Source organism: Photinus pyralis, unplaced genomic scaffold (genome assembly GCF_008802855.1).
Source record: "Photinus pyralis isolate 1611_PpyrPB1 unplaced genomic scaffold, Ppyr1.3 Ppyr1.4_LG9, whole genome shotgun sequence".
NCBI lineage: Eukaryota > Metazoa > Arthropoda > Insecta > Coleoptera > Lampyridae > Photinus > Photinus pyralis.
The window spans coordinates 2,829,104-2,856,102 of NW_022170878.1; the positions used below are offsets into that span (position 1 = coordinate 2,829,104).

General features: G+C 38.2%; 1 protein-coding gene across 1 annotated transcript; it reads left to right on the forward strand.

Moving 5' to 3' along the window:
- Positions 1-513: 513 nt before the first annotated feature.
- Positions 514-3,286, forward strand: LOC116180698 (putative uncharacterized protein DDB_G0271606). The gene is given in 6 exon segments (XM_031500813.1): positions 514-666; positions 743-896; positions 941-1,745; positions 2,271-2,382; positions 2,444-2,933; positions 2,985-3,286. Coding segments are annotated over 6 exon segments (2,016 nt in total).
- The last annotated feature ends 23,713 nt before the right edge of the window (positions 3,287-26,999 follow it).

Here is a 26,999-nt window from a genome sequence, read left to right on the forward strand (position 1 = left end):
TTGTTCTACTAATTATAAAGCGCTGTAATAATAGGAATTATGTGCTACGTGTGAAGATTAGATTTCATCCGTTACATAAGTAAAGAAAATTATTTGATAACACCCACACTATTTCAATGCTATGTAGGTAATTATACCTAACAAGGTAAAACGTGACATTTCCCGATTTGATTGGATCAAGAGATTTCAACATTAAGGGGAGCTCTTGTTTTATTTTCAGGTTGCTTTTTGTTTGAGGAGTTATTCACCTTTTTAACTCATTCAATGAGTGAGTCATAGAATCCTCGTATAGGTTTGTTACATCGGATTGGAAATTGTGCTGCTTCATAAATCCCAAAACTTGGCACACCTTGAATCTTGTGTTCCGAAGCCTGAAGCAAGAAAAAGTGAAAGGTCAAGCGTGACATAAAGGCAAAGTGTACAGTTACAGGACAAGAGTTTAGCGCCTTAAACCTGAACGTAGATTGTACCCTTATTCCTTAGGATTCAAGTCAAAAACCAAAAATTTCAAACATGAAACCTAAAATAGACAATGCGGGAACGAAACCGGAAACGGAAACAGAAACAGAAACACAAACGGAAACAGAAACAGGAAAGGGAATAGGAACAGAAAAAGGAACAGAAACAGGACCAGTAACAAGACCAAGAACAGGATCGGTAACCGCAGTAAGAACGAGAACAGGAACTTGAACAGGAGCAGGAACAAAAACAGAAGCGGAAGTGGAAGCGGAAGTTGTAGTAGAAGCGGAAACTGAAACAGAATCTAAAACAAAATAAAAGGAAACAGAAACAGAAGAGGGAATAGGAACAGAAAAAGGAACAGGAACAGAAAAAGGAAAAGGAACAGGGACAGGAACAGGAACAGGACCAGGACCAGGAACATGACCAAGAACAGGATCGGTAACCGCAACAGGAACAGGAACAGGAACAGTAACAGAACAGGAACAAGAACAGACACAAAACCAGAAGCGGAAGTGGAAACGTAAACGTAAACGTAAACAGAAGCAGAAACAGAAACGGAAACAGAAACAGAAACAAACGGAGACGGAAACGGACCTGAAAACGGAAACAAAAACAGAAACAGAAAAGGGAATAGGAACAGAAAAAAAGGACAGGAAAAGGATCAGGGACAGGAACAGGACCAGGAACAGGACCAAGAACAGGATAGGTAACCGCAACAAGAACAGGAACGGGAACAGGAACAGTAACAGCACAGGAACAAGAACAGACACAAAACCGGAAGAGGAAGCAGAAACGGAAACAGAAATAGAAATAAACGGAAACGAACCTGGAAACAGAAACAAAAACAGAAAAGGGAATAGGAACAGCAAAAGGAACAGGAATAGGAACAGAGACAGGAACATGAACAGGAACATGAACAGGAACATGAACAGGAACATGAACAGGAACATGAACAGGAACATGAACAGGAACACAAACAGGAACAGGAACAGGAACAGGAACATGAACAGGAACATGAACAGGAACATAAACAGGAACATGAACAGGAACATGAACAGGAACATGAACAGGAACATGAACAGGAAAAGGAACAGGCACATGAACAGGAACATGAACATGAACAGGAACATGAACAGGAACAGGAACATGAAGAGGAACTTGAACAGGAACAGGAACGGGAACAGGAACGGGAACAGTAGCAGTAGCAGGAACAGGTTCAGGAACAAAACAGAAGCGGAAGTGGAAGAGGAAGCGGAAACAAAACACAAACAGAAACAGAAACAGTAACAAAAACAAACGTACATTGAAACGGAAACAGAAACAGAAAAGGGAATAGGAACAGAAAAAAGAACAGAGACAGGAACAGAACCAGGACCAGGAACAAGACCAAGAACAGGATCGGTAACCGCAACAGAAATGGGAACAGGAACATGAACAGGAGCGGAAACCAAAACAGAAGCGGAAGTGGAAGTGGAAACGGAAACGGAAACAGAAACTGAAACATAATCTGAAATAGAAACAGAAACAGCAACAAAAAGGAAACAGAAAAGGGAACAAGAACAAAAAAGGGAACTGGAACAGGAACAGGGACAGGAACAGGACCAGGAACCTGAACAGGACCAAGAACAGGATCGGTAACCGCAACAGCAACAGGAACGGGGGCAGGAACAGGAACAGTAACAGTAACAGAACATGAACAAGAACAGACACAAAACCAGAAGCGGAAGTGGAAGCGGAAACGGAAACAGAAACACAAACAAACGGAAACAAACGGAAACAGAAACAGAAAAGGAATAGGACCAAAAAAGGAACCGGAACAGGAACAGGGGCAGGGACAGGACCCGGACCAGGAACAGAACCAGGAACAGAAACAGGAATGGAAACAGCAACAGAGACCGGAACAGGGACAGAACAGGAACAGTAACCGGGCCAGGAACATGAACAGGAACCTGAACAGGAACCTGAGCAGGAACTTGAACAGGAACTTGAACAGGAACATGAACAGCAACGCGAACGGGAAAATGAACAGGAACAAGAACAATACCAGGAACACGAACCAGAACCGGAATCGGAACATAAACAGGAACATGAACAGGATCATGAGCAGGAACATGAACAGGATCATGAACAAGATCATGAACAGGAACATGAACAGGAACAGGAACAGGAACAGGAACATGAACAGGAACAGGAACAGGAACAGGAACAGGAACAGGAACAGGAACAGGAACAGGAACAGGAACAGGAACAGGAACAGGAACAGGAACAGGAACAGGAACATGAACATGAACATGAACAGGAACATGAACAGGAACATGAACAGGAACATGAACAGGAACATGGACAGGAACATGAACAGGAACATGAACATGGAGAGAGACATAAACAGGGTCATGAACATGAACATGAAGAGGAACATGAACAGGAACATGAACAGAAACAGAAGCAGAAGCAAAAGACCGGAAGCGCTCGTTAGAGCGGAAGCGGAAATGTACCAGGGCGCGGAAGCGGAATTTGGAAAGGAAACGGGAACCGAAACAAGAACAGGCACCGGAACAGGCACAAAAACAGAAACAGAAGCGGAAGCAGAAACAGAAAACCGAAACTGATACCGATACCAAAACCGATATCGGATCCGAAACATAAACAGAAAGAAGAACAGAAGCAGAAACGATCGGTGGATATTAGGGCTAAGGCGTTGCGTGAGCTTTTTACTTATAATGTGGGTGATTTTCCTTACTTGGATGGAACAAAACAGTTCTCGGCTAAGTTAGCACCAAAGTATATGGGACCCTTTGTCATATTTCAGAAAGTTCCCCCGTGAATTTTCGAACTGCAAGATGTAAATGGTAGGTTTAGGGCCACCTGGCATGCAAAGGACCTGAAACTTTGTCCGAATTAGTGAGACTGAGACGCTTTTATTTTCGGGTTGGTTGGGGACGGTGGGGGGTCTAGTTTTGGCGTTGTATCCACTCTTTCTCTTCGTTTCCGTCCTCTTCTAGGTTGGTAATTGTTGGGTTATATGTGTCTTCATTTGTAAGAAATCGGCCTGGGTTATGTAGGGGTTTAGGATCGGTCTCCTGGATGAATGAAGCGTGTTTGGTGATCTGAAGCAATCTTTGGTATGCCGTTCCATTATCTACTCTTGCTTCTTTTCAATTCGGTGGTAGGCTGGCAGCTGTAGCCTCCTATCGACCCTCCCTTTTATCTAGGTTAGGCCTTCCCTGGAGCTGTATTTTGCATCCTTTACGCAACCTCCTGTGATGGCTCTGATGGTCGTTATGTCTTAGGTACTATCACTAATCTGTGATTGGCAGTATAAGGGCCACTAACCAATAAAAGTTTAGATATCGCCAATTTGAGGATAATTCGCCTTTGTGGGCGCGAAAATTGCAAATTAGCTAAGGGGGATCAGTCTAAATTAAAAAATAAGAATTAATTAAGCTCGTAGTATCGCAGCTACCAGAAGGAAACTGAATTATTAAGAATGATATTTTGCGATCGGGTTGTTAATGATAACCGAGTGTTGTTAAAAGCAGAGAAAATTATTTGGAAAGATTAATCTTTAGGATAAAGGGATAAACCCTTGAACATAAAAGAACGAGTGTTAAACCTCAAATATATAACCTTTGAAACCAAAAACCTGAAGCTTAGGACCTACAAAGCAAACCAACAATCTGTCATAAACTTGCACAAAGCAGCATCTCTTCGAAAACATTATCAATCGGCACTCAAATCCTGCCAATTGAATATTTAAAGCATAAACCCCATACCTAAGACCTATAGACAAAATTCCAAATATACCTACAATCGAATGGATATTTGGAGTAAAGGCTTCAGATATCAGCTTAAAATTTAAATCTTTAATCGTCTGAACCTTTAACTCTACAATATTGTCGTCCAGAACCGAGGCTTTGATCGCGTAGCCGACTTTTAGCTTCAGGATTTAATCGTCACGTTCCAGCTTTCGGTCTAAAGTCTAAGCTACCTATACTCACAGGCGCATCGACGATCCTCATGGCGAATACCGCATTTTTGAAACACGATGTCGTTTATCATCAAATTGCCGTACGGGTTTGTTGCATCGAAGGTTGGGTATTATCTACATAATATAATATAATATAATATAATATAATGTAATGTAATATAATATAATATAATATAATATAATATAATATAATATAATATAATATAATATAATATAATATAATATAATATAATATAATATAATATAATATAATATAATATAATATAATATAATATAATATAATATAATATAATATAATATAATATAATATAATATAATATAATATAATATAATATAATTCACCGGAACACGTACTTTGTGTTTGTGTAAAATACACAAACCTGCGTGATGCGTTGAAAGTTGATGAAATATGGGAAAACAATTTTAGTAGCCATGATCACTGCAAGAGTGTGTTAACTTTTATGCGAGTCGCTGGAATCTTCAACCAACTTTGATTGTTGAAGTGGAAGGACCTGCGATCACAATGAAAAGGGTGATAGGCTAAAATGGCCTTAGTAGCCGAAGCCTTAGGTGGGGTTTTAGTGAGTATACTCTAAGGGAGAGCCTCACACTACTCTGGAACTTCCTTCCAGAATGTGCATAAGGAGCATTTCCCCACCTACACAAAAAAAATATATAATATAATATAATATAAGTAAATTGCTGATGTATTATACGCAATCAATTTTAATTGTAAATATGTGTTCATTTTGTTAGTGACGTCACTACCGCTGTTATGAACCAATACTTAACCGTGCTACAATATCTCCGTACGAGTTAGTTACATCGACATATCTTTTGAAAAACAAATTATGTTTTTGTTATTGTTTTACTTGTCATTAATGGCGCACTCAGGAAATCGGATTCTGTTCTAAATGGTCAATTTTTTTGAAATTGTCCAAAAACCAGATACAAAAATCTAAACTTTTAAATGATCGCAACCTGAAACGTAATGAAATGGTGTTCTCTATGTTTTAAGCGGCACTAGAATCCTCGCCGAAGCTTTAAGTAATTAAAAAGATGCACCGAGAGGAAATTACCATGTTTCCATGCTCTAGTTATACTGTTTAACCAGGCAGTTTATCGGATCCACTAACAGTAAAAAGAAAGCACCGTGGCGTAAAGATAATTACCCAACCGCAATTCGGGGTTAATTCTTTTCCAGCTTTAAAGTTAATCAAAGCATTTGAATGCGGCTGTAAAGCAATTCCCGTTAGGGGTTGTAAAAGTTTCCACTTTCAATTATATTTCGTTATCCAACGCTCGCGACGATCTCAAGATAGGTGGTCGGAGACAAGGCAAACGTACAATCACCGGGGTATTTATCAAAACGCATACTTTTCACGCGTCGCGAGGCAATGGCGCGCTCTATAAATCGCTACAAGGGGCATGTAAATATTGAAATTAACTTTAAGGTCGAGAACTTTACCAAGAAATTAATTTCAAAGTTAAACAGTGGAAATACAGTTGAATTTTATTATCATTCATTTACATGCGTTTACTATTAATTTACCTCCGATTTTACGTTCGTCTCGCCCACGTACAAAAATGTATTTCGAGCGAATCGCGAAGCGTAACGAAAATAAACCTAATTTCGAACACGCGCCGAGATGGGATACGACGATGCCGCCCAAAAAGGAAACGCGTACGGAGCGAGATCCCCGTTCAGGGTTTTTTTCTCCTTGTTTGTTGTTTTTGTAAACAAGATATCATTGATTTCGGATCGCGAAATACGATGCTTGTAGGTTTTCCGTTCGATTAATTTGAATGGCGGTAATAAATATTTTTCTTTTGAAGAAGGTTCCTTTTTCTGGTCAATTATATTAAGAAAGCACAATATACTGAATATTATAAGGTAGATGTAACGAACTCCTGCGGAGAAGTGATGGCTACATAAAGCACAGTTGTAATACTACGAATTAAAACTGTTGCTACATAGATTTCAAATGTTTATATTCGTTTCACAACGAAAATGACTTACGAAACTGTTGCTGTTACAAACTCAAGCATGGTTAACTCTCGATGTGACAAATCTATACGGAGGTACGATGATTTATAGCTTTAGCGCCAATGATTATGGTTTCAGACATAAAGATTGTGACGTAACATGGCATTTTATATGATATAAATGGTCACCTCATACCATTAATTCCGCAAATTTGCTGTCTGAAATACTTCAGAAACCATTGGGAAGCTTAGACGTTCTCAGATTATACCAGGATTCGGCGTGTACCCATCCAGTATTTTTTATAGACTATTCAAAAACAGATGACAGAAAATTCTTTGAATATCCATATTTAGGTCTTCCAGGCATTAACAAGTTTCGAACTCCACGTCACCAGTTTTTATACTTTAAAAGAGATGCATTAAAAATGGTTCATGGTTTCTAAACAGTTGGCTTAGTAGTTTTTCGGTAATTTTTCATTAATGTGAGAGGTTCCACCCTGTAGGTATATACAACTTACGACGATGCACACATTTTTGGGAGTTGGCAACCACGCAATTTTTAGGAGAGGAAAGCGATTTGCGCCATCTGGAGAGCACAAACCGAGGGTTACGTTTAGCATCTTGTCTTGAATGGCGGTCGTGAACGTTCGCTCCATAAGTGTTTGTTGTTATTTTGTGTTATTTCATGCAGGTAGTAATTTTTGCATTTCTTCATATCGTATTTGTGTTTTGTATGCCGCATTTTATATTTTTTGTGTGTTTCAATCTTTGATATTGAAATTTACTTGATTTAACCACAATGCAGAATGACATGTTAAATACCGTTATGCTATTGTTTGTCATTTGTTTACGTTTTTGATGTAATGTTTGCTTAATTTATGTTTATTGATGTTGATTACTTGGTCTTGTCCCTGAAGTAACTTTCACATAAGTTTTGATCATTTTGTTTTAATATGTGGAAATTACCGATTCGTTTGATGTGTGTACGGACTTGTTGTTTGTTACTAACATTTTTCTCCGTGAATGAAGCAGTCAGGGGGGTGGTAAAAACTGTAACCATTTGAAGTACGACACCTAATTCCGCGATTATTCAACTGTAGGCTCGAAACCCCGAAACCACGGGCGGGTTACCTATTTTGCCGGAACGGGATTACGCTAATCAAAACTTTTCAGTTTAGAATCTATGTGCGATAAATGATTACGATTCGTAATTTTCACATATCTTGTTTTAGTTAAATTTGCCGAGAAGGCCATGTAATTTTCCATCTTGCTTCTAACAAAAGGACTTCATTGCACCAAATATGAGTCACATCCTGTGTATTTCACCCTTTCTTAGATCTTGGTACCTGCTTACTTGACCCATAATTCCCGAAACTTGTTTTTAACCTATATGTTGCCTCTTGAAGTCTACCTGCTATTTTTTATGTTATAATTTTATGTTACACATTCACATCATTACAAACAATTAATTTTACAACACAATTTAATATTAAATTGACGGGTGGTGTTTATTATTGGTAAATTCTTTTTTTTCCCGGCCTATTTATATTTTTATTCGGTGAAATACCATTTTCAAAAGTATATTTTTGCAATATAATTTATTTTGACTTAAATTTGCGAGCTTTTACAATCAAGAGTAATTGCGATCATTATTAAGCAAACTTTTCATAATTTCAGTGTTTTATTTTACGTTCCTTCCCTACTGTGCTTCAGGTCAAAGCGTTGTTTACATACCGACCAGCAGGGACAACGCGACACCGAGGGAGACGAGTTCCCCGGATGGGAGGCGGCCAACTGGGGAGTGGGGACTAGCCATAGCGGTCGGAGGAATAGTCAACGATTTTGGGGAGCTCGGATAAGTGGATAAAAATTAGTGAGTACGAAGAAAGGGTAACTAAAACGAGGGAGAAAGAAGCGAAGAAGGCTGACAGCAGCAGGGTAAGGCGACGCTAAGAAAACTTAATAAGGAAATGAAGGCCACCACTGGAAGAATGCGCAAGCCCAGAGACGGACACTTGTTACCAAGGGAAAGGTATTAAGTAGAAGGCACTTTCACACTACCACACACCCTAATTCCATGAAAGAAACAAAAAAGGAGTCGAGTTGAGTCAGGATCAGGATCGTGTCAGGTGCGCTAAGTCCGGCGGTCAGAGTGGGTTAGATCGGGCCAGACTTGACCGAGTCCGGTCGTTCCGGTTCAGGTCTAGTCAGGTCAAGGTGTGTCGGCACAAGTCGCGTCAGGTTTTGTCGGGTTGGGTCAGGTTTGTGGTCGGGTTAAATATAAAAAAATTAATTTCAAAAGCTTCAAAGAGGGGCGAAGCAAAAGAAATGTATAGGGGAATCAGACGGAAGGGGGGTAGGGGAGGGGGGGGGGCAAAGAAGTGTTAAGGAAGCACGAGAGGATGTAGCTTTAAGGCGTATAGGAAACGTGAAAGGGCAGAGTAGAGGCGCGAAGAAAACGCGAAGGAAGGAAATTGAGGTAAAGGAAGTGCGAAAAATGTTTAAAGCAAGCTTAATGGCCTCTCCCCGTTTGACACAGCTTTTTTAGCTTTACCCGTTTTGAAGAGGTGGTTGAATACTGACGACGGTCAAGGTCGAGCATTCCAAAATTTTTTACTTTTGACAATAAGTAATGCTTTATTTACTATCATGTGAAGCCAAAGTTTTCAGTTTTTGGGTTCTTCAACAAAGTAAATACTGGAAAACAGGCCTCGAATAATTTGCTTTTTAAAGCAAAAGTTGAATGCTACCTCGCAATAAATCTCGTTTTATTACCCTTTGTTTATTTTTTTTACCATTTTTGGAAATTACGCTTTTTTACATTTTTGGTTTGAGCTTCCCTCTCATGATTATTGAATTTTCTAATTTTTACATTTTTAAATTTTTTATCTATTTTTAAAATTATATTATAATTCACAGGTTTTAAATTGTTGTATTTCGCTTTTTTGATGTTTAAATATTCAATGAAGAGTAAAGTAAAATTAGGTTTTTATTAGATTCTTTTCGATTTGATTGTCTTTATTTGTTTAAATTAAAATTTCCATTTGCATTTTAGGCAAATAATATTTCATAATTTTTTAACGTATGTTTCCCTTTTTTGATTTTGGAAATGTTCACTTTAAATAGGTTCTTTGTAGTATTCATTTTTAATTCACTTTAAATGGGAAGTAACGCGAAATTAACGTTTAAACTTTTAAGTCTATTTGAACGTCTTATATGACACTGCGATAATCATTTGGTCCTTATTTTTAATAATTGACTTGGCTCATCTTCGATTTGCTTGTGTATATTTTTTCTAAAATCAAAATGTCTATTATTTAGATTTATAATATATTTTATTTTGTATGTCGGTTTTTTTGATTTTTGACATATTCATCTTTAATTCACTTTAAATAGGGTTGAATTTTTTCGATATTTTGTTTTGTAATGTAACGTGATTTATAAATTCGGGTTCGATTTATATCAATATTTATTAAACAAAACTAAAACACTATAAAAACTGTACAATTTATATCGACTATTTATATTACACACTTCGCAATTTATATCAGATTTTCGCGCTCAATGTTTCGTCCGTACTCGCTCTCGTTCGGTAGTAAACTGCCTGCGATGTTCGGTCCGCAACCATTTATACACGCAAGCAATGTAAGTCCAGAACACTCGCGTAATTACCAGATACGTCGCGAACATTCCCACTATCGCGCGCGCGTAGAAAATTCCAGAGCGCCAAAGGCGACGTCACGTCTGGAGCGTTTCCGTTACAGTAATTCTCTACTTGAACTCCCTTTATATGACAATCTGGTTGTTAAATTCTCTAATTATTATTTTTTTATATTTTTTAAATTAACAATTGTTTCGCGACTATTAAATTATTTTAAAATTGTATTTGCCATTATTTTTAACAATTTTTGATTTGACTGTCTATTTTATAAAATTAAAAATTGCATGTAGATAAATAGATTTGACAGAAATTTAATGGTCAATTTAATGTTATCTTTGGTGATTAAAATATGCATGGTGTGCAAGTTTTATAATATAAACTTCCTATTAACTAAGAAAATATAGGGCCATTAAGAAATTGACACTTTTTATTTTCCTCCGTACCTCTTAATCTTCAGCCTAGCTGCAGCTTCCTTCTGCAAGCCGTATTTAATGAAACACCACTTCCATAATAAAATAAATTTTCTTCCGGTTTTTGCAAATAAAACGCCAATCATAGTATTAGCCTTGATAATGCTAGCTGCGAAGGGACGCGCCCCAATTACTTCCGCAAAATAACGCACACATCACCTGCATAACTCGTTATCTTTTCTAACAGACATAAAAAATAGGTGCGTTAATTAAATCTCGTCCGCTAACCACATCTCTTATCGCAAACGACCAGATGTGCCTATATCTTAACACGCAATTTCACGTTTTACAATTAAATAAACAAATCTAAATTTAGTGATATATTGTAAAACATGCCCGCTTCGATACTTAAAATTGATGTGTCCGAGCGATTTTAGAAAACTCAGCTTTAATTGAGGGGTGTCCATTCCGTAAAAAAATTGTACCCATTTTCGACACTTATAGGCTATCTCTGTAATTATTAGTGGTATCAAAAGTAATATAGGATCTTGGATCAAACGTAAAATGGTAAAATCAAAATTTGAAAATCTTGACTCGCTTGACATGGGGAATAATAAAAAAAATGGTCAATTTCGGAATGACCCTATTTGTTCTTAGTTAAAAGAGTACAGAGAATGTTTGTTAAAGAAATCCTTTAAAACGATTGTTGAATAATATGCCGTTTTCAAAATAACTATTATACGTGGTCAAGTAAAAAAGTTATCGGTTCTAACCTCATTTTTGTTTAATGGAGCAACCTGTATATTTTATTCTAAAAAGTATATTAATTCTCTTTTCAAAAATATAACACAAAGAATTAAAAGAATTCAATATTGGTTCAAAATTCTTTAAAAAGAAATACAATTTTTTTGTAAGGTCTAAAAATCTTTTTGAAATTTGTTTTTCATATGTTTGAAATTTTAAAAATATCGTTCCTAGTGTGCGATAGTTTTGAACGGGGAATTTAATATGCTATCTTTTTTAATTAAAATATGCAGGTTGCTCTATTTAAAAAAAATGAGGTATGGTCCGATAACTTCTTTAGCTGACTCCGTATACATATTCTGAAACGGCAGATTAGTCAAATCATTACAGAGAAAATAATAAACAATTTTCCGTATCTCTATAACAAAGAAAATATCTGAATCTGAAATTCACATTTTTTAAATTTTCCCCTGCGACAAATTTTGATTTTACCGTTTTATGTTGGTGACTGCCTGAAAAAATTACAGGGTTTTTGAACGGTTTCGGTAAAATCGTTCAACATTTTCAAAACATTTCCAAAACATTTTTCGAGAGAAGAATTTGTTAGTTGAGGTTTTGCGTTCTATAATTTGTTAACTATTATTTTTTACTGTCAGTTTGTCAATTTCTTTGTAGCGAGGTAATCTTGATTTTAGAGGCAAGACCCCTTGCTATTTTAAATTCTTTTTAGCGCATTTTCCAACTCCTGTTGGAAGGCGCTATTATGGCCACTTTCTCCGTCCTTTACTACAGATTCAAGATATTTAGCTCGTTCTAGAGTGCGCATGCGCAAAATGCGCAATGTCCACTTTCTTATTTATCGAGATATTTTTTTAAATTTTCACCAAAGATTCTTCTAGTACTTAAAGGCATATTGCATATTTTAAACATTGTGTGCGCATGCGCAGACTGCAATGGTATATTTCTTACTTTGTTGACGAAGAGACTCAAACATTTTCAAGTTGGATAAAACATATAATGGAGCTCTTCGTCAACAAAGTTATAAAAACGCCCCCCCCCCCCTATCTCTTTCGGTAATTTTCTTAAATAATTATGTGTTCATTTTACCATTTTCGCTGCTTTAAGTGCCTGGGAGGGTTTCATGGTTCGAGTTACGTTTGACTTACAGAATTACTACTTCTGTGTGACCAGAAAATAGAGCAATAGAAACAAATGTACGAATTTAAACGTCCACGCGATGATACGTGAGCAACCGCAATGAAGCGTAGAGGAATTCTTTCAAAACTGAATCGATGTTTTAAAATCTCGCTTCTAACTCCGTCCATTTGCTTCGGCACCGCTCTCCACTCGACTAACCTTTCGAAGCTTCGAGTAATTTGACTCGGTCAAACTTTTCACGCTCCATTTACTCTACGACGACTTCTCGTGTCATAAACACTCGCACACAGTTCACAGTTGATTACTCGGAACTCTTATTTCTGCTACACGAACTTTTCGTTTTATCCAAAACCATTGACTATCGCATCGCAATTAATCCAAATTTATGTTAATACTTTTCAACCGAGGACGTGACCAACCTACCGATCGAACTGGATACGTCGCCGACCCGAAAACGGCAAGTCAAATCTCCACGAAACTCCCGATGAAAGTGTTATTCAAATACAATCAATATATACGGGCTCGAGGACGGAATGCTAAAACGCTTAACAGCTGAATAAATGCGGAGACCTAGAAGATATCAATTGCCTCTAAGCAGATTACATCTAAATAATGAGGGGGTGAATCGCTTATTGAAAAAAAAAGGAAGAAGGAACCGAAGGAATTATGACCGAGGATTATGCATTAACAAATTGGTTTCCAATTGATCTTTTACTCTCGGCTTTGGTTTGCCTGGAAACGTCTCGCAGTGTAACGAATGGTTACAGGGAAGAGGAGTTGCCGATGTTCTAATTGAAACCTTCGACGTATCTTAGTGCCGCCGTCTTGTTTGTTCGATAAGATTATTTTTATCGTTATTTAGATGCAACTAACGTGTACGAACCACCGATCCCCCCCTCATTATTTAGATGTAACTAATTCGTACGAACAACCGTGGTTTGGAGTGGAAAGAGTTGTTTACCCTAATTCCTAGCGGCAAATATTAAGGTATTTTCTTATGCAGATGCCGTTGAGCTGCTTCTGTTATAGACCCCCACCTTCACTACTAGAGAATTATTGACGTGATGGGCTCAGCATACACGGCTCGACCAATACATACGGCACGTCCATGCGAAACGGAACAAATGCTTAATGTTGTGGTGCGCTTTGAAAGTGCAACGAGCTTTTGCTGGAAGCTTTTTGCAATAAAAACAAATCCGTCGGTAGCACAAAATGCCATTGTACTCTCCGGCGAGTTTGCCGCATTTTAAAGTTGATCAGGACACAAGCCGCGTGTTTCGAATAGTTTAAACCCGCGAAACCTTCTCGTTCGGTTTTATGCGCACATTTTCGGACGTCCCGTCGTGATCCATTCATTCCAATATCTAAGGTAATTTGACGCATATGCTCATTAAACACGAATTTCCATTGGTCTTGAATTTCAATTGCTTATCCAAGTTTTATTTTCGCAATTCGACGTTTTGTAATTTATTCGGATTAAACAGTTACGGATAAAAGTCTTAGACTGTTAGTAATTAAATATGCATTATGAAAAGGAGGGTTTTACCTTCAATCAGCAGAGGAAGGCAAAAGTTTAGTTGCTCTAAGCGCGACAGTTGAATACGGAATCTCGCACCCTAACGACTCCGTAAGCTGGAAGAAAAGGGGCTCGGGAATGAATAAATTATTCAGGTCATCGGTACTAGGTTTTCGCACTGACCCCGACAGCCGATATTTGAATGTCTGATAGAATGTTGAGGTGATGCAGACAGTTGTAAAGTATCATAATCCAAGCGGTCATGCTCAATTATTGCAAATTATTTTTTATTTTTATTTTATTTTATTTTATTATCCCTCTCTTGTTTTGGGCCCTCAACAGGCATGCGCCCAATTACAGAGTGACCCGCATAATGCTATTTAGAGGTGCCTCTGCAGAAGGTCTTAAGATGGTCTATACTACTCCGGTATTTACCTTACGAATTAGGAAAACTGCAGGAAAACCTAATTCGGAGTAGCCGGTAGAATGCTCGGAACTGGCCTAAGGTAATTTCCATCTCCGCCACAGATGATCTATTCACCTCAACCCAGGTTCGAACACCCGACCTTCGGATTTATAACCCAATGCTCTTACCACTGAGCCATAAATCCGGATTATGCAATGGAAAAGGTAATACACACTACAAGAATTGCGAGAGACATGTTCCAGCTTCCAATGTTGTTTTTATCGAGCTGGACTTCAAAGCTATTAAAGATTAAAACTTGAAGATTCCAATGACTACGTAATTATGCTGTGGTCGCAGAGATTTACGATACAGGGTCACACTAACATTTTAAGGTATAAAGGTTCTTAAAAATCAGCAACCATTAAAATTCAATATTCTACCAACATTGGGATCATGAAAACCCAATTCGTAAGAACTTGGAGATGCACATTTAAGTTCTAATTGTCCAACACGATTTTAGACCCCGCAAATTGTGGAAATTAAAAACCCTAGCAAAAAGGTTCAAGATCCTCAAAGTCCGTAAGACACTTAAGATCTGGAACCATTTTGAAAAAACATTAAAAAAATTAAAGATCATAACACCTTTAAAATTTCGAAAATGCTTTAGAAGAGTCATCGTTACTCACGCCGGTTGGATATTGCAGTTGTGCCCCCCTCCTAGACTACCCGGTGCAGGTGTCGGACGCGCGACTCGTCCAGGTGACGTGTTACAGATGTCTATCTAGGTCTTGCTAGGTGGTTTACCGTCGCTCTAAAGAAAAACCTAACGGCGACTGCGCACGGAAACGAACAAACACTGAGCCTATCGCTCCGACGTATTTCTACGATGACGATATCACAAGGCTGGGATAGAGGGTACGTTCCCCCGTCTCCCTTCCACAGCGCGCATGAAAACATTGTTGCCCCTACCGGAGGAACAACCTGCTAGCCAGCACAAGTTGGGCACTGGGCACTCCTTCCATCTTAGTACCAGTATTATCGATGTTACACTCGAACGCTTGACTAGTCGTGCAAGGGTTTTGCAATGATTCTCTACTAATTTGACTGCATCTCCTGTTTAATGATTCATGCTGCATGTAGTTGCCACCTCTACCGCGGAGTGGAGCAGACTGAAAGGCAAGCGTTAGGTGGCGACAAAATATGGTCGGGTATGTCAAAGCCAATGTGGTGTATTCCCATAGATCTCCGAAGACCTTACCGCCCACATGCGTCGTTGCGACTACCGCGAAAACGAGTTCACCCTCGGAAGATTATTGAGATTCTTGAGATTCTTTCAGTTTTCGAGGTTTTTGAGATTATTGAAATTTTTGAAATCCTTGAGATTCGCGATATTCTTGAAATTCATGAGATTCTAAAAATTCTTGACATTCTTGAGACTCATGAGACTTATGAAATTCTTGATTTTTGAGATTCTTGAGATTCTTGAGATTCTTAAGACTCATGAGACTTATGGGATACTTGTTTCTTGAGAATCTTGAGATTCTTGAGATCCTTGAGTTTCTTGAGATTCTTGAGATTCTTGAGACTCTTGAGATTCTTGAGATTCTTGAGATTCTTGAGATTCTTGAGATTCTTGAGATTCTTGAGATTCTTGAGATTCTTGAGATTCTTGAGATTCTTGAGACTATTTAGACTCTTGAGACTCATGAGATTTTTGTGATTCTAGGGATTCATGGGATTCTTGAGACTCGTGACACCTATGGGATTCTTGATTTTTGAGATTCTCGACATTCTTGAGATTCTTGAGATTCTTGAAATTTTTGAGATTCTTGAGATCATTGAGATTCTGGGGATTCTTCAGATTCTTGAGATTTTTGAGATTCATGCAATTCTTGACATTCTTGAGACTCATGAGACTTATGGGATTCTTGATTTTTGAGATTCTTGAGATTCACGAGATTCTTGAAGTTCATGAAATTCCTAAAATTCTTGAGATTCTTGAGATTCTTAACACTTATGAGGCTTATGGGATTCTTGATTCTTGAGAATCTTGAAATTCTTGAGAATCTTGGGATTCTTGAAAATCTTGGGATTCTTGAGATTCTTGAGATTCTTGAGATTCTTGAGATTCTTGAGATTCTTGATTCTTGAGCTTCTTGAGAATCTTGAGATTTTTGAGATTTTTAGATTTTTGAGATTCTTAAGGTTCTTGAGATTATTGAGAATGTTGAGATCCTTGAGATTTTTTAGATTTTTGAGATTCTTGATATCTTTGAGATTGTTGAGATTCTTGAGAATTTTGAGAATCTTAAAATCCTTTTTTTTGAGATTTGAGATTTTTGTTATTTATGAGACATGGGATTCTTGATTCTTGAGATTCTTGAGAATTTTGGGAATTTTGAGATCCTTGAGAATATTGAGGTCCTTGATATTCTTTAGATTTTTCAGATTCTTGAGATTCTTGAGATTCTTAAGACTCATGAGACTTATGGGATACTTGATTCTTGAGAACCTTGAGATTCTTGATATTCTTGAGAATCTTGAGATCTTTGAGATTTTTAGATGTTTGTGATTCTTAAGGTTCTTGAGGTTATTGAAAATGTTGAGATCCTTGAGATTTTTCAGTTTTTTAAGATTCTTGAGGTTCTTGAGGTTCTTGAGATTCTTGAGGTTCTTGAGATTCTTGAAATCCTTGAGATTTTTTAGATTTTTAAAATTCTCAGGTTCTTGAGATTCTTGAGGCCCATGAGGTTTTTGAGAATCTTGAGATCCTTAAGATTTTTTAGATTTTTGATATTCTTAAGGTTCTTGAGATGCTTGAGATTATTGATAATGTTGAGATCCTTGAGATTTTTCAGATTTTTGAGATTCTTCAGGTTCTTGAGATTCTTGTTATCTTTGAGATTGTTGAGATTCTTGAAAATTTTGAGAATCTTGAGATTCCTGAGAATCTTGAGATGCTTGAGATGCTTGAGACTCTTGAAATTCTTGAGATTCTTGTGAATCTTGAGATTCTTGAGAATCTTGAGATTCTTGAGAATCTTGAGATTCTTGAGAATCTTGAGATTCTTGAGAATCTTGAGATTCTTGAGAATCTTGAGATCCTTAAGATTCTTGAGATTCTTGGAACTCATGAGACTTATGGGATTCTTGATACTTGAGATTCTTGGGATCCTTGAGATTCTTGAGATTGTTGAGATTCTTGAGAATTTTGAGAATCTTGAGATTCTTGAGATTCTTGAGATTCTTGAGAATTTTGAGATTCTTGATATTCTTGAGATTTTTGAGTTTCTTCAGGTTTTTGAGAATCTTGAGATTCTTGAGATTCTTGAGATTCCTGAGATTCTTGAGATTCTTGAGATTCTTGAGATTCTTGAGATTCTTGAGATTCTTGAGATTCTTGAGATTCTTGAGATTCTTGAGATTCTTGAGATTCTTGAGATTCTTGAGATTCTTGAGGATTGTGAGACTCTTGAGATTTTTGAGATTTTTGAGTTTCTTCAGGTTCTTGAGAATCTTGAGATTCTTGGGATTCTTGAAATTGCTGAGATTCTTGAGATGCTTGAAATTCTTGAAATTCTTGAAATTCTTGAAATTCTTGAAATTCTTGAAATTCTTGAAATTCTTGAAATTCTTGAAATTCTTGAAATTCTTGAAATTCTTGAAATTCTTGAGATTCCTGTATACCTTGTCTGTATCGCAGGGAAGGTCCGCGTGACTGGTACCGGCGTTGCCTTGACTGTGAAACTCCTACCAATGTGAGGTCGTCGTACAAACGCTTCTCGGTCATTAAATCTCCTTTTTCTGAGCGGTATTTCATACTCCCCAGACCCCCCACCACCTTCCATTATACATTATCACCCAAAAGGTTGAGACCTGGGGAGCCTCCCCCCTCCCGCTGCACACAAAGTGAATCAATAGTCAATGGTCCTGAAGACTATTATGAGTTATGACAGTTGCTTTCGGGATATGGTCATTAGATTTCCTTTTGCTGGGGTAGTGGGGGTAGGGGGAGGGGGGTATTCCATATCCTCTAGACCTCGGAGCTATATTCTCTGCCAACATTTTCAGTACTTGGGCGGCCAATTTTCCAGATCTCAAAAGGGCCATCTTAAACCTGGGGTTTTCAAGGAAGATTTTTAGAACTTCTAGGATAACTACACAACAGGTTTCTACGAGTCTGTATACTACTCTATGAAATTCTGAACGTCGCACGAAAACTTTTTGTAGTTTTTGGCCGCTTTTGGAGACTCTGCGATTATTGGATGCTTTTACAGGTTTTTAAATACCCATACAAGCTCATTAAATATCTCAAAACTTTAGCGAGTCTTCTAAGCAACATTCTCACCACCCAACTTTGGACATCGAAATTGCTGCACCAAAAATTAATGTCATCAAAGTATAGGGAATGTCATAGGAGGTTATGGTCTCCCGGGGTTTCCTGGGGACGGGTTTTTGTCCGACGGGGATTTAGGTCGGGAGTTACCTGTCCTGTACCGATTCTTACCCTCGGTCATTCGATTGATTCCAGCTCAATGAATACCACTAAAATTTCCCCAAGTCTGATAAAGACCTTTACCTTCGAGGCTGTTAAAAGAAGACCTTCTTTGATTAGCTGGACAATGAAATCTAGATATAAACAACAATTTATGGGTGATTACAGTTATGTAATCTATCTTAGCTATAGAAGAATAGTAAATAACGTATTTGATGATTTATTTAATTAATTATTTATACGTTCATTATTTATTCATTGCCGCGGTACGTTGATGATTGAAAGCACGCACGTATAGTAGATTTTGTGGGATTTAATGTGAAGCTTAATAAATTACTGATACACATTTAGCCATCGTCCACAAAAATGAATAACTCATACATCCAGCCGTGTTTAGCACTTTTTTTAAAATAAATATTCAAGCATAATTACTGGCGCTATAAATTCAATCCGGCGCTGTATAAATTGTATACATTTACGTAACTAATTGTGACTAATGAAGGGAATTATAAATTAAATCCCATTTGGAACGCTTTCGAGATGATTGTAACTATTTGACGATGTATACATACTAAAGCGGGTATGTTATAGTACGAAATTACGCCGATAGCATTCCCAATCAATTGAATACTAAGGCGATTAGAAATTTTCGCAAACAGAAGCAAAGGTTTGTTCGTGACTTGCGCCGGCTTAGCTAATTATGAATGCAGCCTCTCATCCTCAATAATCCACTGCAAACTTGTGATAATTCCTTCAGTACATTTAACTTAAATAAATCTTACATTTCGCAAAGTTAACCGAGATGCGCCCCAGGGATTTACAGAGCGGAACTTTCAGAACGGGCGCGCTCAATATTTGAATAAGATCCGATGAAAGAGTTGCCTCTCTCTAATTGCGTTCACGATGATGATAAAATGTGCAAACAGCGTAACGCGAGTACCTAATACGTTCCAAAACCGCAAATTTGGCCACTGCGAACAAAACAACTAGCCTCGGGTATAATTACAACGTTATAATTACGTCTACATTGTGATGTAGAATCGGTTATGCGTTTGCAAATTGGACGCAACGACGGAAATTTTCACTAAACTTCTATTTATTCGATTTTAATTAACTTCGTTCTTCAAAGGAATTAAATCCTGTAAAACAAAATGAAACTTTTGTGTACTTAGACACTACTAACTCATACGGACTAAAGAAACGCTAGTAGTTAAACGTTTTTAATTACAGACTGTAACACAAATTAACACTCACGCTAGAGTACCACTCATATTTTAGCAGCTCGTTCTTATCACACCGGAAACTACGCAAACAGAATTTGTTGTTGTTTCTCCGTATAGGTTTGTACCATCTAGATTCCCCTTACGCGTTTACGACTGGAAATGATGTGCCGAGGAACTGGCTGTCGTGCGATAGACGTGACGTACAACGTACATAAAGAAGTTTTTATACGCTATTCTGTGAGCAAATATATTAAACGACAGTGTCTGTCAATAAACATGTTAACATGAAAGGAGAGACAAAAAGTTCGGCGAACGAAAACCGGAAATCAAGTTTTCCATCGATTTTACCCGAACAAAACAAACAAAAACGTGTTGATCCAATACAATAAAACTTTTTAACGAAAACTCAACATCGCGCTTTATAAAGCGTTTTAACAATTTCGCTGACAAAACACGCCTAAAAAGCGCCGACGCTAGGTAAATGTTTGAAATCGCACGTCGAAGGGAGTTGCTTTTAAACAAATCCCTGCCTGCAGATTCGAGCAAATAAGAAACTTATAAAAATAATGCCGTCCCGTTCGTATCGGCTAAACCGGGAAATCCTCGTAGCGGAGTCTAGAGCCGGGTTCGACAGGCTGATCTCATCGCCGAAATGACTGCAACTTACATTTCCGCAGGAACAAGATCAGTCTGTTAACCCTGTTCACAGTCCTGTCCGATTAAGATTCGGTCCATTCGACGATGCAGTGCGCGCTGGAGCAGCTGTTCCAATTACGGCCGAGTAGCATATTGATTTCGTGCATAACTACTGTTAATTTAATTGGTGTACGTTGCGTAATTACCGACTCATTAAGTATCGTTGTCAGCGTTGTATGATTTCCCTTTGCGCCATTTATAGAGTGCAGACCATCGGGTTGTAATTGCGCGGGGTACGTTTTGTTGTTTTAAATTTGAAACGAATTTCCATACTAATTATTTAACCGGGCTCTGTCAAGCGAGTTATTTGAAAATTACACACTGTCCACATTTCGCTGCATTAAAAACAATTTCATTAAATCGCAGTACGCGAGCAAACACTCAAAATCGACTGATGGGTTTTATGCGGTTACCTAACATGCTCGCTAATTGCTCACCTATCATCGATAACCTATTTCTGCCTTCGATTTCAAGTTATTACGTCAAATATCCGACCACCAGCAGCGGAGCACCTAAATTGAGTTTATTTAATTGCACCCTCATGTAGCACCTACTCTCTCCTACAGTTAAGTATCTTCCGTAAGGAAGTATCTACCTTTGGTGGAATAAACGGACCCGGATACGAATCTTAATCTTTGTACCTACCGTCGTAAAAAAAATATCTTGAGAATCAGACATGGGAAACACACCAGTGACAGTTACGCTTAACCACTTACCTTAAGGGGTAGAGGTAAGAAACTAAGCTTTCTGGACAATTTTTTTAGCAAACATTGTGCAGTCTACGATCGCTGGAATGAACGGGAACGGATATGCATCTTAATCTATTAATACCTACCATCGTAGAAAAATTACTTCGAAAACCCACCTTCGACAATTAAGTTTAACTACTTACCTTAGGGCGTAGAGAATAGGTAATAAACTTAGCTTTCTGGACCATTTTTTAGACAAACGTACGGTATACGATCGCTGTGATAAGCAGAACTGGATACGCATCTTAGCCGGTTAGTACCACTGTCGTTGAAACATTATTTCGAGAATCAGATATGAGGCACCCATCCTCGACAGATAAGCTTATCCACTTTTGCTAAGCTGTAGAGGATAGGTAACGGACCAAGGTTTCTGGTCGACAGTCTACAATAGCTGGAATAAAGGGAACCGGATACGCATCTTAATCGATTAGTACCGACTACACAATGTAATATTGGGGTGGCAGGATCCCGAAATATTGGGATCTCGCAGGGATTAATCCCGTACGTAAATGGAGCATGATGTGGTTTAATTTATTGTTTAGTAGTAAAGTGGCTGTATTGTAACGAATATTCTAGAAATCCAAAAAGACATGGAGGGGCCATGAAAGGTTAGTTACTGGCGGCAAGAAACGAAGTCGGATGTGACGCATTTTTTACGGGAAATGCAATGTATTTTGTTCGGGAACGTTCGGTTAACTCCACAAAATTGCTTATATCCCAATATATTTCAAAATCTTGCGGGATACCGCAAATACCGAGACTCCGCGGGATTAACATTTGACGATCCGGCGAATATCCACCTTCTACAGTTAAACTTAACCACTTACGTTAAGGGGTAGAGATTAAGGTAAGGAGTTAAGATTTTTGGTCAATTTTTTAAACAAACATTACACAGTCTACGATCTCTTGAATAAACGGAACCGTATCTACCGTCGTAGATAAATCAAAAATCAGGCATGAGGCACCCAACTTCGACAGTTAAAGTTAACCACTTACGTTAAGAAATCGAAAAGGAATTAAGTTTTCTGGTTGATTTTTTAAAATAATACAAATTATACAGTCTACATTCGCTGAAATAATCGGAAACGGGTAGGCATCTTAATCGATTAATACCTACAGTCGTAGAAAAATTACTTCAAGAATGAGGCATCAGGCACCCACCCCCGACAGTTATCATTACGTTGAATGATAGATAATAGGTAGGAACTAAGCTGCCTGGTCGAGTTTTTAAACAGACATACAGTCTACGATCGTTGGAATAAACGGAACCGGGTACGCATCTTAATCGATTTGTGCTACCGTCGAGGTTAAGGTGTCGTAGAGAGGTTGGGAATAACAGGGACAATTCGAGGTTAATAATTAAGAGTGGAGAATGGTTGAAGAAAAAGAAGGAAAACTTAGAATCGATAAGCCAAAAAATCGAATCAAACATTGTGAATTGCGAGGCGAACGCCTACAGTCAAAAAGTCGCAGGATAACAGTCTAAAGTGGGCGGTTAAAGAACTAAAAGAGGAAGGCAATAATAGGAGGTCTTGGTTTAAAGATTGAGAACCAAGGATCAGGATTGGCGAATCGGCAACCTCAAAGTTTCGGAATCGGGAAATCAAAAACGACCCAAAAGTCAAAGTTCGATCAAAATAAAATTCGAAGATCGAGAAACGAGGATCGAGAATCGAGAATCGAGAATCGAGAATCGAGAATCGAGAATCGAGAATCGAGAATCCTGAGCCGAAATTCGAGAATCGAGAATCCTGAGTCGAGAATCGAGGATCCAGAATTCAGAAACCAGAATCGAGAATTGATAATCGAGAATCCAAAATCGAGAATCCAGAATCGAGAATCCTGAGTCGAAAATCGAGAATCGAGGATCCTGAGTCGAGAATCGAGGACCCAGAATTCAGAAATCAGAATCGGGAATTGATAATCGAAAATCGAGAATCAAAAATCGAGAATCCAGAATCAAGAATCCTGAGTCGAAAATCGAGAATCGCGAATCCAGAATTCAGAAACCAGAATCGGGAATTGATAATCGAGAATCGAGAAACGAGAATCGAGAATCGAGAATCGAGAATCGAGAAGCGAGAATCGAGAATCGAGAATCGAGAATCCAGAATCGAGAACCCAGAATCGAGAATCCTGAGTCGAAAATCGAGAATCGAGGATCCAGAATTCAGAAACCAGAATCGGAAATTCACAATCGAGAATCGAGAAACGAAAATCGAGAATCCAGAATCGAGAATCCAGAATCTAGAATCCAGAATCGAGAATCCAGAATCGAGAATCCTGAGTCGAAATCCGAGAATCGAGAATCCAGAATTCAGAAATCAGAATAGGGAATTGATAATCGAGAATCGAGAATCGAGAATCAAAAATCGAGAATCCAGAATCAAGAATCCTGAGTCGAAAATCGAGAATCGAGGATCCAGAATTCAGAAACCAGAATCGGAAATTCATAATCGAGAATCGAGAAACGAAAATCGAGAATCCAGAATCGAGAATCCAGAATCTAGAAACCAGAATCGAGAATCCAGAATCGAGAATCCTGAGTCGAAATTCGAGAATCGAGAATCCAGAATTCAGAAATCAGAATAGGGAATTGATAATCGAGAATCGAGAATCGAGAATCAAAAATCGAGAATCCAGAATCAAGAATCCTGGGTCGAAAATCGAGAATCGAAAATCCACAATTCAGAAACCAGAATCGGAGATTGTTAATCGAGAATCGAGAATCGAGAATCGAGTAACGAAAATCGAGAATCCAAAATCGAAAATCCAGAATCGAGAATACTGATTCGAGAATCAAGAATCCGGAATTCAGAATCCAGAATCGAAAATCGGAAATCCAGAATCGAGAATCCAGAATCGAGAATCCCGAGTCGAAAACGAGAATCTTGAGTCGAGAATCGAGGATCGAGAATCCAGAATCGAGAATCCAGAATCGAGAATCCTGAGTCGAAATTCGAGAATCGAGAATCCAGAATTCAGAAATCAGAATAGGGAATTGATAATCGAGAATCGAGAATCGAGAATCAAAAATCGAGAATCCAGAATCAAGAATCCTGAGTCGAAAATCGAGAATCGAGGATCCAGAATTCAGAAACCAAAATCGGAAATTCATAATCGAGAATCGAGAAACGAAAATCGAGAATCCAGAATCGAGAATCCAGAATCTAGAATCCAGAATCGAGAATCCAGAATCGAGAATCCTGAGTCGAAATTCGAGAATCGAGAATCCAGAATTCAAAAATCAGAATAGGGAATTGATAATCGAGAATCGAGAATCGAGAATCAAAAATCGAGAATCCAGAATCAAGAATCCTGGGTCGAAAATCGAGAATCGAAAATCCACAATTCAGAAACCAGAATCGGAGATTGTTAATCGAGAATCGAGAATCGAGAATCGAGAATCGAGTAACGAAAATCGAGAATCCAAAATCGAGAATCCAGAATCGAGAATACTGATTCGAGAATCAAGAATCCGGAATTCAGAATCCAGAATCGAAAATCGGAAATCCAGAATGGAGAATCCAGAATCGAGAATCCCGAGTCGAAAACGAGAATCTTGAGTCGAGAATCGAGGATCGAGAATCAGGAATTCAGAAAGCAGAATCGGGAATTGATATTCAAGAATCGAAAATCGAGAATCCCGAGTCGAAAATCGAGAATCGAGAATCTTGAGTCGTGAATCGAAGATCGAGGATCCTGAATTCAGAAACCAGAATCTAAAATCGAGAATCCCGAGTCGAAATTCGAGAATCGAGAATCTTGAGTGGAGAATCGAGGATCGAGAATCCATAATTCAGAAACCAAAATCGGGAATTGATAATCGAGAATCGAGAATCGAGAATATTGAGTCGAGAATCGAAAATCGGGAATCCAGAATCGAGAATCCAGAATCGAGAATCCCGAGTCGAAAACGAGAATCTTGAGTCGAGAATCGAGGATCGAGAATCCAGAATTCAGAAAGCAGAATCGGGAATTGATAATCAAGAATCGAAAATCGAGAATCGAGAATCCCGAGTCGAAAATCGGGAATCGAGAATCTTGAGTCGTGAATCGAAGATCGAGGATCCAGAATTCACAAACCAGAATCTAAAATCGAGAATCCCGAGTTGAAATTCGAAAATCGAGAATCTTGAGTGGAGAATCGAGGATCGAGAATCCATAATTCAGAAACCAAAATCGGGAATTGATAATCGAGAATCGAGAATCGAGAATATTGAGTCGAGAATCGAAAATCGGGAATCCAGAATCGAGAATCCAGAATCGAGAATCCCGAGTCGAAAACGAGAATCTTGAGTCGAGAATCGAGGATCGAGAATCCAGAATTCAGAAAGCAGAATCGGGAATTGATAATCAAGAATCGAAAATCGAGAATCGAGAATCCCGAGTCGAAAATCGGGAATCGAGAATCTTGAGTCGTGAATCGAAGATCGAGGATCCAGAATTCACAAACCAGAATCTAAAATCGAGAATCCCGAGTTGAAATTCGAAAATCGAGAATCTTGAGTGGAGAATCGAGGATCGAGAATCCATAATTCAGAAACCAAAATCGGGAATTGATAGTCGAGAACCGAAAATCGAGAATTGAGAATCGAGAATCGAGAATCGAGGATGGAAATTAAAAAACTGGAATCTAAAGTTGAGATTTGTGTATAAATCGTCAATATAATCGATAATCAAGAACAATAGAATATCGAAAGGTAAAACTAGAAAATAGAAAACAGAAAATTGAAAATTCCTACTCAGATATCGGAAAATAACGTTGGAGAATTCACACAGAGAAAGGGAGGATTATGAGAAAGCGACGGTAAAGAAACATCCAAAGGTAGAGAATTGACTGTGATCATAAAGAAATTGAAAACTGGGATGGGTCGGGCACTTGAATCCAGAAGACCGGAAATCGGAAAACGAGAACAGGAAACAAAAAACTCCAGCACCAAGAAAATATGAACCGAAATGAGAAATAAAAAAGATTTGGAAAAAGTAGGAAAGGATTTGAAGATAAAAAAGTATTTGGGAGTGAATTGTAGTGGAAAAGAAATGACAAGGAAGTAGAAGAAAAGGCTGAAGAGAAAAGAAGAAAACCCAGAAAACTAAGGAGAAATTTTTAACGACTGAAGGGAGTCAAGTGTAGTGTAGTAACGAATACTCAGGAAAAGTCGAGTTTCGGTAAGAATAGGAAATTGAGGGATCGAAAATCAAAGGCCGCAATGTGTGGTCGAGGATCGAAAATTGGGCTGGCTAATCGGAAGCTGGGAGTTTTAAATTGCAAACCGAAGTAAATTAGGTATTAGAAGAAAGCAGAGAGAGAAAGTGGCATGGATGGTTATCCTTTACCATTTATGAAGGCGCGGTGAGAGAGACGAAGAGAGAACGTCATATCGCTGCCTGCTTATCCTATACCGTTCATGGAGGCAATTATTATCATACGATATTGTTAAGGATTTCGTGGCTAGCTGTTGCTATTGATCTCAAGGGTAGTGTTGGTGTAATTAGTCTAGA